This window comes from Dendrobium catenatum, unplaced genomic scaffold, assembly GCF_001605985.2.
Source record: "Dendrobium catenatum unplaced genomic scaffold, ASM160598v2 fragScaff_scaffold_506, whole genome shotgun sequence".
Classification (NCBI taxonomy): Eukaryota; Viridiplantae; Streptophyta; class Magnoliopsida; order Asparagales; family Orchidaceae; genus Dendrobium; species Dendrobium catenatum.
This window is the reverse complement of record NW_021318968.1, coordinates 1,344,598-1,360,036: the sequence shown is the minus strand read 5'-3', so window position 1 is coordinate 1,360,036 and position 15,439 is coordinate 1,344,598. Positions and strand designations below refer to the sequence as shown.

The window sequence follows — 15,439 nt, the reverse complement described above, 5'->3', positions numbered from 1 at the left end:
CAAAGCATTCAATACCACATCAAAATTTTTTGGCATCGTTGCACTTACAGGCTCAGCACCTCAGCACTCACAAGCTCAAGGTCATAGTCCTCACAAGCTCAACGTCATAGCGCTCCAGTTCAAATAGAAATTTAGATTATTTTTTTTTTCATTTTCTATTTATTTCAGAAATTTTAGGTTGTTACAAATGATCTCACCCAGAGGCAGATCCTAAAGGCCACACAAAATTTCTCATTTTAGCCAGCTAGTAGATGACATATATCTAGGGCAGTTTATACTAAGAGTCATTAAATCAATATATTTTATATTCTCTTAAGATGTAGCCTTTTATGCAGCTTTGGGATGCATATAAATAAAAGATGAAAATGAGCATTTGAATCTTTTTAACTCATAGAGATTTTGAACCTCTTGAGTACTTGTATTATAAGTTTTCTCTAGTGAATTTTTCTTTCCAGATAATCTCCTAGGTCATCCCTCTCAGAGTTTACCTGTTAATAAGGTTGGATGTCAAATTTAAATCCAATGTGCTAGATATGCTTATAGATCATGACAATTTGCTGCACATGTAAGCCACCCATAAAAGTGTATATAGAAATTTAAATTCTAAGAACTTCAAATTTATATCTTTAGGCTCTTAATAAAAGAAATTACATAAATACCACATAATTCTTATTTCTTTACCACCAAAATGCAGAACTACTCTCACCATTGAACTTCTCATCTTTTCCTCTGTTCTTACATGCTACTCAAGTTTCTAAACTTTGGCCCCTCCCTCAAGGGAGAAATTATTATGTGCGGACGCTGGAAGTAGAGCTACGTTCGGGACTCTAATAAAAATATAAAGTGTGAACTAGTGTATTAGTAGGCATTACTGTATATGAATCGTGTATTATTGTATATTAGCTAATACACAATAATAGATGTGTATTGTTATATATGAGCTAATAAATAGTAATATGTAGCTAAATACATGAAAATATATAATAATACTTAATTCACATGTCATATTTTTATTAAAATTCAGACTTAATTTTTATATTTGATGTCCGCACGTAATAATTTCTCATCATTGGGCCTTAATCCAACTATTTTTTGCTCTTTTAATCTCAGAAAAGCTGAGCTTATTATCAGAGGCGGCTTCTTGTTGCAGAGACCATTCCTCACTCTTTCCTCTGCAGAAATAAAAACTATCTACCTCTACAAAGGCCATTTTAGTCAAATTAACAGTTCCTTTCTTCTCTGTCATCCACCTCCTTCCCTTTCTTCAAAGCCTACGCTTTCTTCCCATTTCCTCCGAAATCTCATCCAAAGGACCAAAGCTACCTGCTTTCGTTTTACCCTTTTATTAAATTCGTATCTGTTTCTTCCACTTTTACACAATTCTTTAAACCTTCTCATTGATAGCTAAAATTCTGTAAAGGCGAAGACTTTCCCCGACCTCCATTGGAACCATTGCATGGACCGACTCACCTCCATCACTCCCCTGCCGATGGCGGTCGCCACAGCCATCACTGGCGAGTTCATAAACAACTCTCTGAGTTTCATGCCTACAAACGGTTTGATACCATTCCCAACTGATCCTGGCTTCACGAAGAGGGCCGCGAGCTACTGCTCCTTCAGCTCTGTCAACTACGGAGATGCTCAACTTGGCATGTTGGAGACTGGTAAGCTCTCGAGGGTCTCGAGCAGTCAGTCTCTGAAGTCAAAGGAGAACTCGTCCGTGACAGATCTTGGTTTGAGCCCTGGTGAAAATAATGCAAGGAAGAGGAAGACAACGCCGAAGAGCAAAACAAAGGTATTAGTTTTTAGAGTTGTCGCAGAATTTGTTCTTTGGTTTCGTTTCAATATTCTATGATACAGAAAGTTTGAGACTTTTCCTGCTTCAGGTGGCTGAGGAGAGTAATTTGAATGTGAAGAAATACCGGTCGGCAGAGACTAGTGATGAAAATGTTGCCTTTCAGCTTAAGGAAGTACTGAATGGTGAGAAAAAGCGGGGAAAAGAGGATGGCTTAGAACTCCCTGAGCCTCCCAAGGACTACATCCATGTCAGGGCAAGAAGAGGCCAAGCCACTGATAGCCATAGCCTTGCTGAAAGGGTAAAATATTGTTACCATTCTTGATAGATAAATCTTGTATATTGTGCTCAATCTTCATCACTTTCCACAGGTTAGAAGAGAGAAGATAAGCCAGAGAATGAAACTGCTCCAAGATCTTGTGCCAGGTTGCAACAAGGTATATTCGAAATTCCTTGGAAAAAAAATTATTTTGGTAAATTATACTCAATTTTATTTTGGTCGGACTGTTATATGACAGATAACTGGTAAAGCACTAATGCTTGATGAGATAATAAACTATGTGCAATCATTACAGCGGCAAGTTGAGGTAGATTGCACCAAGAAGATCAGAATTGTCTGTATAGTTTGCCTTGTTGCATTACTTATGGATGACAATATCTATTTCATTGTTTTCTGCTGCAGTTCCTTTCAATGAAGCTAGCCACTTTGAATCCCCGGTTAGATTGCAATTTGACCAACGTCGTCTCAAAGGAGGTAGCAATTGAAATCACTTTGAGAACAAAACTGATTTTGATATCATTTTTTTTTAACTGGTACTATTTTTTCTCAGCCTTCTATGGGCCAAACAAATACTTCTTTACCAAGGTCAGTTTACCCCTTGGATAATTTAGCTACAGTTCCATGTACTCACCAGTCCAACGATGGAAGCTCTCTACATGTTTGTGTGACCAAAGGCATGGAAACTCAAAGTCCTTTCAGCCAGGTCAATTATACTCTTTCCTCTGATGCTTTTGGAGGTACTACATCTCAGGTAGAAATTTACGATATGATGCATAGGAGGCAATGTTTTATTATTGTTTTTTTCTCTGAAAATTTGATGGATTTTGATTCTATTTCAGATTGGAAATCTCTGGGATTATGATCTTCATAGTGTTGTTCAAATGAGCCTTGTGCACAACCAGGAGACTGGATTCACCTCTCAAAACTTCCATGGTATCTTCTATAACGATTTAACTTTCATGTATTGGATATAGAAAAGGAACTTAAAATTGTTCACGCTCTACAACAGGGAAATTAGCTACCAACAACATGAAGGCAGAGCTCTGATAACTTTTGGCTTCATCAGAATGGAAGATCTCTTTTTATGTATATAGTAATATCAATTTAAGGTTTCGTTTGGGACGACTATTTTGTTGCTTCTTAAAGCAGTTTTTTAGTACAAAAATTAAAATTTTTATACTGAAAAGCTACTTTAAGAAGCAGCAAAAAAGTCGTCCCAAACGAAGCTTAAGTGTCTATAGGATGAGTAAACTGACATTTTTTAGTCATCCTTGAAACATCTATGTACTTTTTCCTTCCCCTACATTATGCTACTTATTATTTTTAGGAATTCAGTAAGATCTTCTAATTCATAGAGCAATAGTATCCTGTTTTGCAATGGTGTCTGAACACCACAAGTAAGATGCAATAGGTTTGTGAGAAAGAAATAACAGAGGGTGGTAAGATATATGATGAAACGGTATTCATTCTGTAATAAATTTGACAAATATTGTGATTTTTTTCTTTTTTACCGTCAATTGTGGCCATAATTAGAAGGCCTCCTTAATTAGTGGAATGATTTGTGCATAATTTGTCGAGTTGAAGGGACCCATTTGGTCCTAATTTATCAAGTCTTGAAAGGGACTTATTGAATTGATCTTCAAGCTTCCAATCTTTTCCTTTGTTAGGATGTCATTTTCTTCCTCATCCAACTAACACCGAAAAAATAATAATAGTATAGATCTTTCCCAGCTGTGACATAGTGACAGATGAAGTTAGCTGAAAGCTACACTGCTGATATAAATGGAAGGAATGATTGATATTATGCTTTTCTCAGTTTTGGAATTTTATTTTCTTGCTTTCTAATTCTTCTGCTGATGATTAATGAATAATGAAGATAATCAACACTTGTGAAACTAGTAGAAGAGTATACATTTTTCATGAAAGAAAATAAAAGGAGGTAAATTTCTCTGAAAAATTCCTTCATAACTGCATAAAGGTAATGTTTAATTTATTAGAAAAAGCATCATGCATTTGCTTAAATTCCTTTATAACTGCATTAAGGTAACAAAGTTCTATGCAATTATTGGCAAAGTGATGATAATGAAAGTGGTGGTGGCACAATCAATCATAATACTTGTAATATTTTGAGTTTTTATGAAAATAATTTGATTTATTTAAGAAGAATAGTTCATATATATATATAATAATTACAAAAAACAAAATAGTACAAGTGAATCCAAGCATATCCTAAAATTTGTATTTAGCTCTACTAGAAATATCTATCTTAATTACACCTCCATGTATCCCAATTCAAAGCACTGTACTGAGATCAAAGAGGGACAGATTTGAGTACTGTAGCAACTAAGCACTTTAGTATAGAAGCTACTGTTGCAAATAAAGAGAGCATAACGGAGTTCAGATATATACAGCTGCAGCAACAGGTTTGGGGTACCCTATAAGTAGTTCTGACGTAACCTTCTCTTCCTTCCTTGATTTTCTTCCGTAAAGAAAATATAAGAGGAGCCGGTTGTTGCCATTAGGAAAAAATTTTTGGCTCTTTGAATAGGCTAGATTTTAGCTTTTCGAACTCAAACAACAAGTTATCACTAATCGCATCTCTAGTCTTAAACATTTCAACAGGTGGCTTTGCCCTTAAATTATCATCATTCCAATACGATTTGATGTACAATTCTAATTATGTTGGAAAAAAATTTGTTAGTAGGTGGCACTCGAATTCTACTTGCATGACTCACTAGAATATTGCAGAGCTAATAGCGGAGAAAGAAAGGGAGAAAAGAAGAGAATGAGTTAAAAGAAAAAATATCTAACAATTAATTCTATTACCAACTAAAAAATGCATAGAGAAGCCTTTGTTGAAGTCACCATCTATGTGAAAGATGGCTTTTTGACATTGTATTTATAGAATTTTGAGTGCTATAAGAGAAGATATACAAAATATATGCATACAGCATGTTTAAAAATAAATAACATTATTGCTACATATATGTGGATGAGTTACTAATAATTACACGTGGATAACTATCTCAGATGAACATGGAAATGACATATAGGTGATAATATCGATCATGAGTAGTCATGGATCCTCATGTTGGTTAGGAGCAGCTCCTCAAGCTAGGGTACATAACTTCTCTGGCTGAGGTGAGTCCACATCAAGTTGGGCGAGTAGCTCCTCTGGCTACAGTGAGTTCCTCAAGTTGAGGTAAGTGGCTCCTCTAATTGAGGCGAGTTTTCCTCAGGTATGGCTAATTGCCTCTTTCTTTTGAGTTGGATCCTCCTTAGTTTGGCGCTATTGGCTCCACTTGCGGAGGTGAGTCTTTTTTAGGTTAGGCAACTGATCCCTCATGGATGCAGCTAGATTAATAGATGAGTTTTTTCATATCTCCTCAATTTGCATGCTTGTTTATTCATTTAGCTCAATGATTTTATTATACCTTTAGAGAGTGACTTGTATAAATAATAAAAGTATTCAAAAAAATATTTATTATTTTTTGCTGACCAATAAAAGAAAATGTGATAGATTTTACTTCTCAATTTTATTTCTATATCAGGAATATAGTCCTATTTTTTACTTTCATAATGACATCGATTTGACCGCTTTGTAGGTTAATGTGGGATGATTTAATAATATGGATGAGATTTTATCCTATAAGGTTTGTTATTTACTCAAATTTAATTTACTTTGGTTAAGCCTCTTCCACTAAATATAATGAACATCAACAACTGTGAGTTGAACCTAGGCATTCTTCTCAAGCACAAGGTAGTTCAAGTAGAGGTTGAGAGACAAAGGATTAGTGTGCCTATCGAGATGAAGAAGAATATATTAGTAAAAGCTATTGTAAGTAGGGCGAGAGCAAACATTAATTCTGAACTTAAGTAGAGCCCCTTGTTGTTGTATTAGCTAATCCCCCTACACCAAGTGCTTCAATGAGAAGTCAAGTAACCAATTTAGTGACTTTGAGTTAGTTAATTTGGTCTTAGGTAAGGTGAGCAAATATGACAAGATTTGCTCTAAGTAACCCTGGAGGAAAATGTTGATTACTTCGTTGCTCTTGATGAGATTGATGATTCCATTTGTTAAGAAATTCAAGACTTGAAGGCAAAATAATGGCCACTCACAAGTTTATAAAGTCCTCCAAATTGAGATAATTTTTAGCTAAAGTTGAGATTGTTCTGCAACATGTCGCTAGTAATGGGACTATTTCCCTTGATATATTATTGGACCCAAGTTTTGAATTATTCATAATAGTGAATAGGTGCAAACTCACCGTTGTGTAAATGTACCTAAGGAAAAAAAAATTCTTGCTTTTATTCTCACATACTCACCACTTGTTATAAATACTTTATGCTTTGTGCATTTTCTATGTCGAGTTCATATAGTTTATGCAATTATTTGTGATGAGTTTTATTTTAATTACCTACCTCATGGACCCAACATCTTTATCATCCTCAAAATGTGAATAGTCTTTCCACTATAACGATAAAGAAACATTTCATTTAAAATTTGGTCATTTATGGTGGATGGGACATTTGCCTCAAAAATCACATCCTCTTTATAAATATCCCTTAGCCCATTTTAGAATTCTTGCACTATTAATTTGCTCTTATGGTGGAGTTTTATTTTTTTCTTAATTTATTGAGCTTTAATCATGTAACTTCTTGTATTTACTGAATATAATTTTTATGGACATTTGGACAATAATATTACTGAATTTAGTCAAGTAGATTGATATTTATGATTTTCTAAAGATAATGCATATTATATGAATTGTTAAGCATTTCATAGTAATTCATGCATGATATTGCATTGCATAAAAGAAAATGATAGCAATAATACATGATGAATGCGCATTTGTATATAAGCAAAAAAGGTTGGATGTAAACATTATAATAATATGGGTTGGCTATTAAAACATAATACTTTATATATGAGGGTGGGCTGATAGATTTTTCTTAATATAAAGATTTGTGGTGTAATCCTGGATGTTTGTCTATAACTTATTGAATGATTTTTTAAAGGAGCATCAAGTGATGACTCTTTATTGATTTATTGAAAGATACATGTTTAAGAAAATGATTGATAAAATAAAGAAATGGTGAGATTGATTGATACATACAGATTGACCGATGAATTGAATGATATAAAGTTGGATGTCATTCCTGGCTAAACCATATACATGCATTGACATCATATAAATATTGATATATGATTGTATATGTGAAATGATAGGTGCAAACAAATAGTTAAGAATATTAAGATGGACAATTGATTCATGTGTTGCATACCTTGATAATATAGATGCAGATTTACTGATACAACATTCATAAATTATAGATTAAATATACTGATATAATAGGTATACAATATTACTAAAGATTACCGATCATATTGAATTATGATGTTTATTGATTGATTGTTGCATTTATATATACATTTTTTGTGTTGATCATATTGAGTAATAAATACATAGCCTATTATTATTTTATTGCCTTGAATTTATTTCTTAGGTAGGTTCTAACAATCTACTGGCCTTTGTTAGCTCATTATTGTAGTCTGATTGATTTCAGAATCGTGAAGGGGACCAACAGAGTGAGATTTGTTGAAGTCAGAATTGTATGTTTATTTATTTTGCATTTTTTTTAACTAGAAGGATTATAATAAATGAATGTTATTAAATTGAACTTCTTGTTATTTTATATTTAATTTTAATTAATGTATATTTCCATGTGATATGATAAATAAAAATTTTATGCTTTTGCTATGTTAAATTAAAATAAGAATAAAATTAGTGGCTATGGTAAAACTAATGAAGAGAAAATAGATAAATCTTCCAAATTTAGGTTTTGGGGCATCACATTACAACTTTCTATTGACTTAAGTGCCTTACCTTACTAGTCCCAATATACACCAAGCCAGTAACAATGCTGAGGAATCCTTATGGTTAGTAACTTGCTTCCTTATATTTGTACTTAATTGTCCCTATCTCTTTTTCCTTGAGATATTTATTTGAACGATGTCATTTTTAGGTAGGTCCTATCTTTAAGCCATCTCGGATAATTTAAAAGTACGGATATTCATAGATTATTAGAAAGGTCCCAAACAATTCAAATAAATCAAATTAGAGGAAAGATAAGGGCTTGGCATTGTCTCTTTAAACTTCAACAATGCCTCTTCTTCACTTAGCTTTATAGTTCCTCATGGCTTTCTAGCAATACCAACAATTTTCCTCAACTCAATGCCACTAACTATTATAGTCGTTGAACCATTTTCTCCTTCTACTTAAAGGACAAGGGATGACCATGATGAAGACCCATGAGGTCATCTCTCCATCTATGTATGGTCTCCATCATAAGCTACCTTTCCATGTAAAGCGATATATAGAGTTGCAAACGAACCGAGCCGAGCCGTATTTGAGTTCATTTATCAGCTTGTTCAAGTTCAGTTTGAGTTTGATTTGAGCTTTGTTATTTGTGTTCAATCTTAGTTTGTTTAAATTAATGGGTGTTCATATTTGGTTCATGTTTGATTTATTTCGTGCTTATCGAGCTTTAAAAAACGAGCCTTATCAAGCTATAAACGAGCTCTACTTCTAGATGTACATTAATTTAACAAATGAGTCTTATCGAGCCTTCTAACAAGCAATTACATCGAGCATGTTCTTGAGCATATCTAGCAAAATTTTTTAAACTATCGAACAAGCTTGTTCACAAACATATCTAATGCGCATTTTTGAGCTATCAAATTAGCCCGTACATGAACATATCTAATTAATATTTTTGAGCTACCAAATGAGCCTTTTCACGAATAAATGATATATAATTCATTTTATATTTGTTCAGAGAGCGGGTTATTCACGATTTTAGGCAGATGTGAGAGGTAAAAAAAATTATTAAACGATTTTAGACAGAATTAGTAAAATAAATTATCAAATTCTTAAATTTGATAATATATATATTTTTTAAAACTATGATATAGTTTTAATCAAGCTTCTTAATTAGTCAAGCTCTAATCGAGCTTCTTAATGAGCTTGTTCACGAGTGTTAAATGATATTGTTCATGAACATAAACGAATCGATCGTCAAATTGTTCAAGCTTGTTTCTTTAGCTATCGAGTATTTATTAAAATTGTTCTAACTCGTTCGTTTACCTCATCAAACAAGCATGAACAATCTCTTATCAAGCTGAGCCACAAGTAGCTCGTCAAATGCTCAATTAATTTATTTACAACCCTAAAGGCAAACTTGCAGCTGTCCCATACTCCAAGGTTTTGAGGTGGCTAAAGAAACTACATGCCCTTGAGAGGGGCATGATCCTCCATCCATAAGGCATTGTGTTTAAAATGGAGTTAGCAAAGATAAGGGAAGAGGAAGGACTTTGGGCTAAGGTGGCCGAGGTCTATAAGAAGGAAAAAGTTTTCTTACTAGCAACTTAAAAAGTATAATAATCCATATTTTGTTCCAGTCAAATAATATTTTAAGATCCAATTTGTAAAATGTCTTCGCCGTTATATAGATATTATTATGTTATAATTATAATAATTTCTCCTAATTTTATGTGCTAAAAGGATTTTAAATCTAAAAAAGAAAAGGGTTATTAATTACAAGTTAACCTAATATTGGCTTAAGAGGTTAGTTGCCCATGATGATGATGAGTATTTTTAAGTGCTTCTTAAGATGATTAATGTCATAATTTAAATGTGAAGGATGAGGACAATTCTCTCTTAATTTATTGGGTTGTTTGTTTCAATGCAAAAGGATAAAATGAAATATACTATAAAAAATTCATTGTATACTTTATGTTTATTTGATGAGTATAAAATAAATGCATGAATACAACATAAAATCTAATGATAGTGTGTAACATCTCATAATCAAGTTTGGAAGAATTGTCTATTTTATATTTTTAATTAATCAGCTAGAGCTTCTATAAATCATTAAAATAATAAACATATATCTAGTGAAAATAACTAATAATTGCATAGCTCCAAATATTACACTATTAATTCTCCCAAAATCGACATACAATAGCCAAGGGATCAGCATAATAATTATTCTATCACAAACTTCTAACTACAAAAGAATAAGAAAAAAATATTTAAAAAAAAAAAACTGAGGAACTCTGTCAATCTCACTCACTCCAACTGGTCATGAACCTTTCTCTGACTTGAAATCATAAAAATTGACATAATGAACATATAAAAACCCAACAAATAAGCAAGCTCTGTCATTCCTTTCAATGCAAGACAAAATAATCAATATGTATGTTTAATTCTAATTAATATCAATTAATATGAGCAATATAAAATCTCAAAATATAGTAATAAAATTAATATGATTAGAGAATATAATTATATAATTTTATTAATTTTATTTACAAAATACTGGTGAAATCGATTTGCAAAACGAACATCAGACAATCACAATATCTCCACTTATACCGACATGTGTTAATTTCTTAAGAATTTATACTAGTGTCCAAAAATTATGAAAATATTAGTGTAATTAAAATTCATTAATATCTATCTTATGCTGAAGACGAATTATGACTTGGATCAAAATATATGCTATTACATTGTAGGCGGTGGCCGACAATGACATTGATGGTAGATGTCTGTAGCGAGCGGCAACCAATGATGGCACATTTGGTGGCAATAGTCAGGGAAGGGTTGGTAGCAAGCAACGATGGCATGCCATATCTTGTGATGGTAATGACAAATAGTTTACAATGTATTTGAAATTTAACTAAATTTAATTAATTTTAAATACTCTAAAATTGAACTAAATAGTGAATTTTAAATGCTTCAAAATTTTACCATACAAATATATTTTATTTTATATCCAAATATAAAAATATTCCCAAATGACCTTAATAACATAATGCCCAACATTCTTAGAATGTAAATATTTTTTAACCGTGTAAGAAATTATTCCATTTGTTACAGAAAGATGGCTGCATTGGATCCAACTCAATGATTAAGCTTCCATGTGGTCAGCCAAATGTTTCTACTCTTACTTTGATTTTTTAGGCTGCCAGGACTGCCGGGTAGGTTCCCTAACATGTTTTTAAACTATATTCCATTACCTTGACTAACACAAGCCTTTGTACCTTTTTTAAACGTGGTTAGGAATGCTGGTGGGTAGGGTACCCTGGTCGGGTTAGGGACCCAATTGAACCCGGGTCAGTTCCGAATTCGACCCGAACCCGACCCGTGACCCGAAATTGACACCCCTACTTGTGGGAAAAGGAGAAAAAAAAGCCTTAGAATTGTTAAACAATATTGTTATTCTATAACTTTTATGTTATATTATGTGAGAATTATTTGGTAGAATCTTAAGAAAATGCATGAAGTGTGAACTTACACAGCGAATTCACACTGCACTCCTCTTAATGTAAAAGTTCCGGCTCTAAATTTGTCAAAATTGAGTTCAAAATATCAAAATAAGGGGATGAAGACCCAAAATATATGAGAAAGTGATTGTTTAATCTAAAATTTGAGCTCGAGGGCTCAACGTCGAGGACCGGAGGTTGGTACAAACATGTGTTGATTCTAATGTTTCTTTGAAACACTTTATCAAGAAATATTTTTAATATATATATATATATATATAGCACATATAAAAAATTTTAATTCAAAATTTTTTTTATTATAAAGCTGCTTTCGAAAGCAATAAGAAAGTTGTCACAAATAAAGCATAGTGTTTCTTAAAGCAACATTTTAGTACAAAATTTTTGTACTAAAAATATGATTTAAGAAGTATTAAGAAAGCCGTCTAAAACATAAAAGTTAAATTTATGTTTAGTTCACTTCATGTAAGAAAAACAATAGAATGATTATTTCATTTATAGACTATTAAGAGCAAACGCCTTTATGTTTTTTCCCACCCTCATATATTAAATAATTGAAATTTGCTTAATATCCACATAGAAACTCCCAATTGTATCATATAGATTAAATAAGAGTCTATTCAGATTATCATAGCCTTTATTTTATTTTAAGAAGCAATAAAAAATTGTCCAAAACGAAACCTAATGCTTCATTTGAGACAGCATTTGATGCTTTTTTTCATTGTTTTTAAGAAATTTTTATACTAGAAAATAAATTTAGAAAATAGTAAGAAATCTGACCCAAATAAAGCATAAGGGTTTATTTTGAATAGCTTTTTGATGCTTTGCTTTTTAGACAACAATAATAATTTTATATGACTGTGATATTTTTGTTGCATTCTTACTATTTTTTTAAAAAATAATAGTTGAAAGCTATTTTTTGGAATCATAATAGTAAAATTATTTTCTTCACAGTAACTTCACAACCAACTTGATAAAACACTGCAGTCGTCCCAAATAAAACATAGAGAAAACTGTCCTAAATAAACCCTAAGGCTATTCTTGGAGGAGTTAAGAAAATATATTATTTAACTGTCCTTCATCACATAAAAAAAATATTTAATTGAATATAAAAGTCTAATGTGAGGTGCATGAAATTATTTGAAAATTCGATTATCCTAAGAGAATTTTCTTATTACAAAAAAAGTTGTATAAATGCTAAATTCTTTTTTTTTTTGTTGTGGTGGTGGTAGCAATGGAAAGGGCTTAGGTTGGTTGAATTTGATGTTGTAATCAATAATTTTGTTCTTTCTAATAAATAAAAATAATAATAACGACAAAATTCACTATTATGACTGAGGATGAAGCTTAGAGCCACAGAGCGTAATCAAAGTCAAGTTAGTCTATGTAGTAGCTCATGTTCGGCTTATTTAGGCTAATTAAGGCAAATCCAAACTCACATTACATGCGCAAGACTCGAACTTAAAACCTCTTAATTGGTAGTCAAAGCTCCCAACTAAAAGACCAAAATGAGCTGCATTATGCGCAACTTATAATATATCTAATAAATTCTGTTCAATAAGTGAAAAACTAAAATGTTAACTGATTTTCGCTTAGTATATCGACAAAAATAAACTCACTTGTTTTAAAATAAAATATAATTTGTTTATAAATAGTAAAGAGTATTAAATTCAAAAATCTATAAAAAAAAACTCTTAAAATTAATAGGTATATATATGCAATAAGTTTCTTTGAAAATCATTAAAAAACTATATATCCTTATAAAAAAAAAAAAAAACCTTCCATCACACCATAGAATATCTACCACATAGAGAATGTGCATATTTTTTTGAAAATCATTTTTAAAAAATGAATTTCTTTTGTTCTCTTTATATATTCAACATCTAAATCTTTTTATTTACTCATATAATAACTAAAATTTTAAATTAAAAAAATAAATAATAAATAAATGTTTAATTTATATTAAAAATATTATTTTATTCACCCTTTCTACCATTAACTTCTATTATAGTCTATGTCCCTCAATAATAATACGTAAAGACTTGAACTCAAGACCTCTTAGTTGGAAGCATAAGCTCTCAACCAGCAGTCAAGGTGAGCGGTGTAAAAATTTGAATATAAGTGGCAGCATAAATAGCAAGATTTGCATATTAAATATTTAACATTTGTACTGAAATTTTTGCATTAGAACCTACTCCTCAATGATTAGGCTGCCAAGAGGTCATCCAAATGTTTCTACTCTTACAATGGCTATTTATTTATCTTCCCAATAGAGCAGGTTAGATTCCCTTATTAGCTCCTTTAGCTATATTCCATTGCTTTGATTGGGAAAGCTAAACTAACACAAGACTTTAATAGTTCTCTTTTCAACCATGCATGGCCAGGAATGCTTGCCAAATGAGAGATTATCAAGTGCGGTGTTTGGTTATAAAGAACCGTTAAATTTTGTGGCTGTAAAGAGTAAAAATGCAGTTCAATGATAAATAATAACTGCGCTTTGATTGTTAATAGTCACAAAATCGAATAATTTTTTTATGTTCGAACACCGCATGTAATAATCTCTGTTTGAGAAGAAGTAAAAAGAGAAAGTGAAGACTCGTCAAGCTTGTGGTCCGAGTTTCTATGATGGTTTCCAGCTTTAAAGGCATTGAAAAATCCAAAGTTATGCAGAGCATCTTCTTCATTTTAACAGTAGTTTTCTATAATTTATGTCCACATCAACCTTTTGTCATCCCAAATACTCAATTAGTATTTCAAAATTGTGGCATTAAAAAAATAATAACAAGGTATGGACCTACGCTTGAGTAATAAATCAAATAAGATTTCCTTAATTATAACTGTAATCTTCCTCGAAATTAGCACATAAATTAGAGTTTTTTTTTTTTTTGGAAAATTTTCGCTTCAAGTTCTTTAAAATTAATAAAAATTAGTAAGGATTTCATTAGTCTCAAAAAAATACTAAAATTATGTATGGTTCATGGGATCTAAAAAACACTAGAATGGTGTAAGTGAGCAAAGCTAGCTCGCGAGTTGACTCGAGCTCAACTCGTTTATGGGCTCGCAAGCCGAGTTTATCGAGCTCACGAGTCAAGTTTGAGCTTGATGAGGCACGACTAGTGAGTTGGCTCAAATTGATACATGAATGCGGGACTCAGATCGTCAGATGACGCAAAGGCGGACTCGGACTTTCGGACTCGTGCGAACTGCGAGACTTGGACTACACAGAGGAGGACTTGCTTGGTCGCATAAGGCAAACAACACGGAAGTAGACCCGGACTATTGAGGCTCACGAGCCTGCTCAAGCTCATTTATAATGCTACGAGCTTTAGTTCGAGCCAGCTTTCTAACTGTCGAGCCAGGCTCGATAGTTCCTTTACTCAACTCGACTAGACTCATTTATGCTCCTAGGCTAGTCTAACTAGTTAAGAGATCATATTTATGCAATAATCGTTGAAGGACCTTAGTTGGGTGTTAATGGTTAGACGACCATAGTAAGGAAATAGTAGTCGGATGATCATAGTCAGACAACGATTACCGAGAAGCCATAGTCGGGATACAATTGTTAGACTATCAAAGGGACTCAGTGGTCAAAGGACCATAGCTAATAGTCAAAGAGTGAAGGTCCACTGACAACGGTCAAATAGCGATGGTTTGACAACAGCATTCCCTTGGTGGTGATCCATCAATGTGGTCTCGCAATGATGTCATGATGATGACAATCCATTAGTGGTGCTCTATTGGGGGTGGTCAAACAACAAGGCCGAACAATTGAACTCTCTAATTTCAAGTAAATGCACATGCTCAAACCTTCAATCCTCTTCATTCATGTAAAGAGTTTACTAAGAGGTTTAAGAATGACACGCTTCATAAATGTAGTTTAAATCTCAAACGCTCCATGAGCATACATAGATATGATTGATTATAGATCATTTTTTTTTTCAACAATTGGATGCCTTAATGATATCAAAATTAAGCATTATTAAGTATATTGAATAGATGTAAGGACAATATAGTATCT

At 32.4% G+C, this 15,439-nt stretch overlaps 1 protein-coding gene across 1 annotated transcript; it reads left to right on the top strand.

The window, feature by feature from the left end:
• The first annotated feature begins 1,114 nt into the window (after window positions 1–1,114).
• LOC110107722 (transcription factor bHLH78-like) lies at window positions 1,115–3,625 on the top strand. Its single transcript, XM_020838076.2, has 8 exons — window positions 1,115–1,795; window positions 1,887–2,096; window positions 2,167–2,232; window positions 2,314–2,382; window positions 2,478–2,549; window positions 2,626–2,826; window positions 2,915–3,008; window positions 3,085–3,625. The coding sequence occupies exons 1-8, from the start codon at window positions 1,457–1,459 to the stop codon at window positions 3,120–3,122; spliced, it is 1,089 nt and encodes a 362-aa protein (XP_020693735.1). The 5' UTR covers window positions 1,115–1,456; the 3' UTR covers window positions 3,123–3,625.
• Window positions 3,626–15,439: the final 11,814 nt, after the last annotated feature.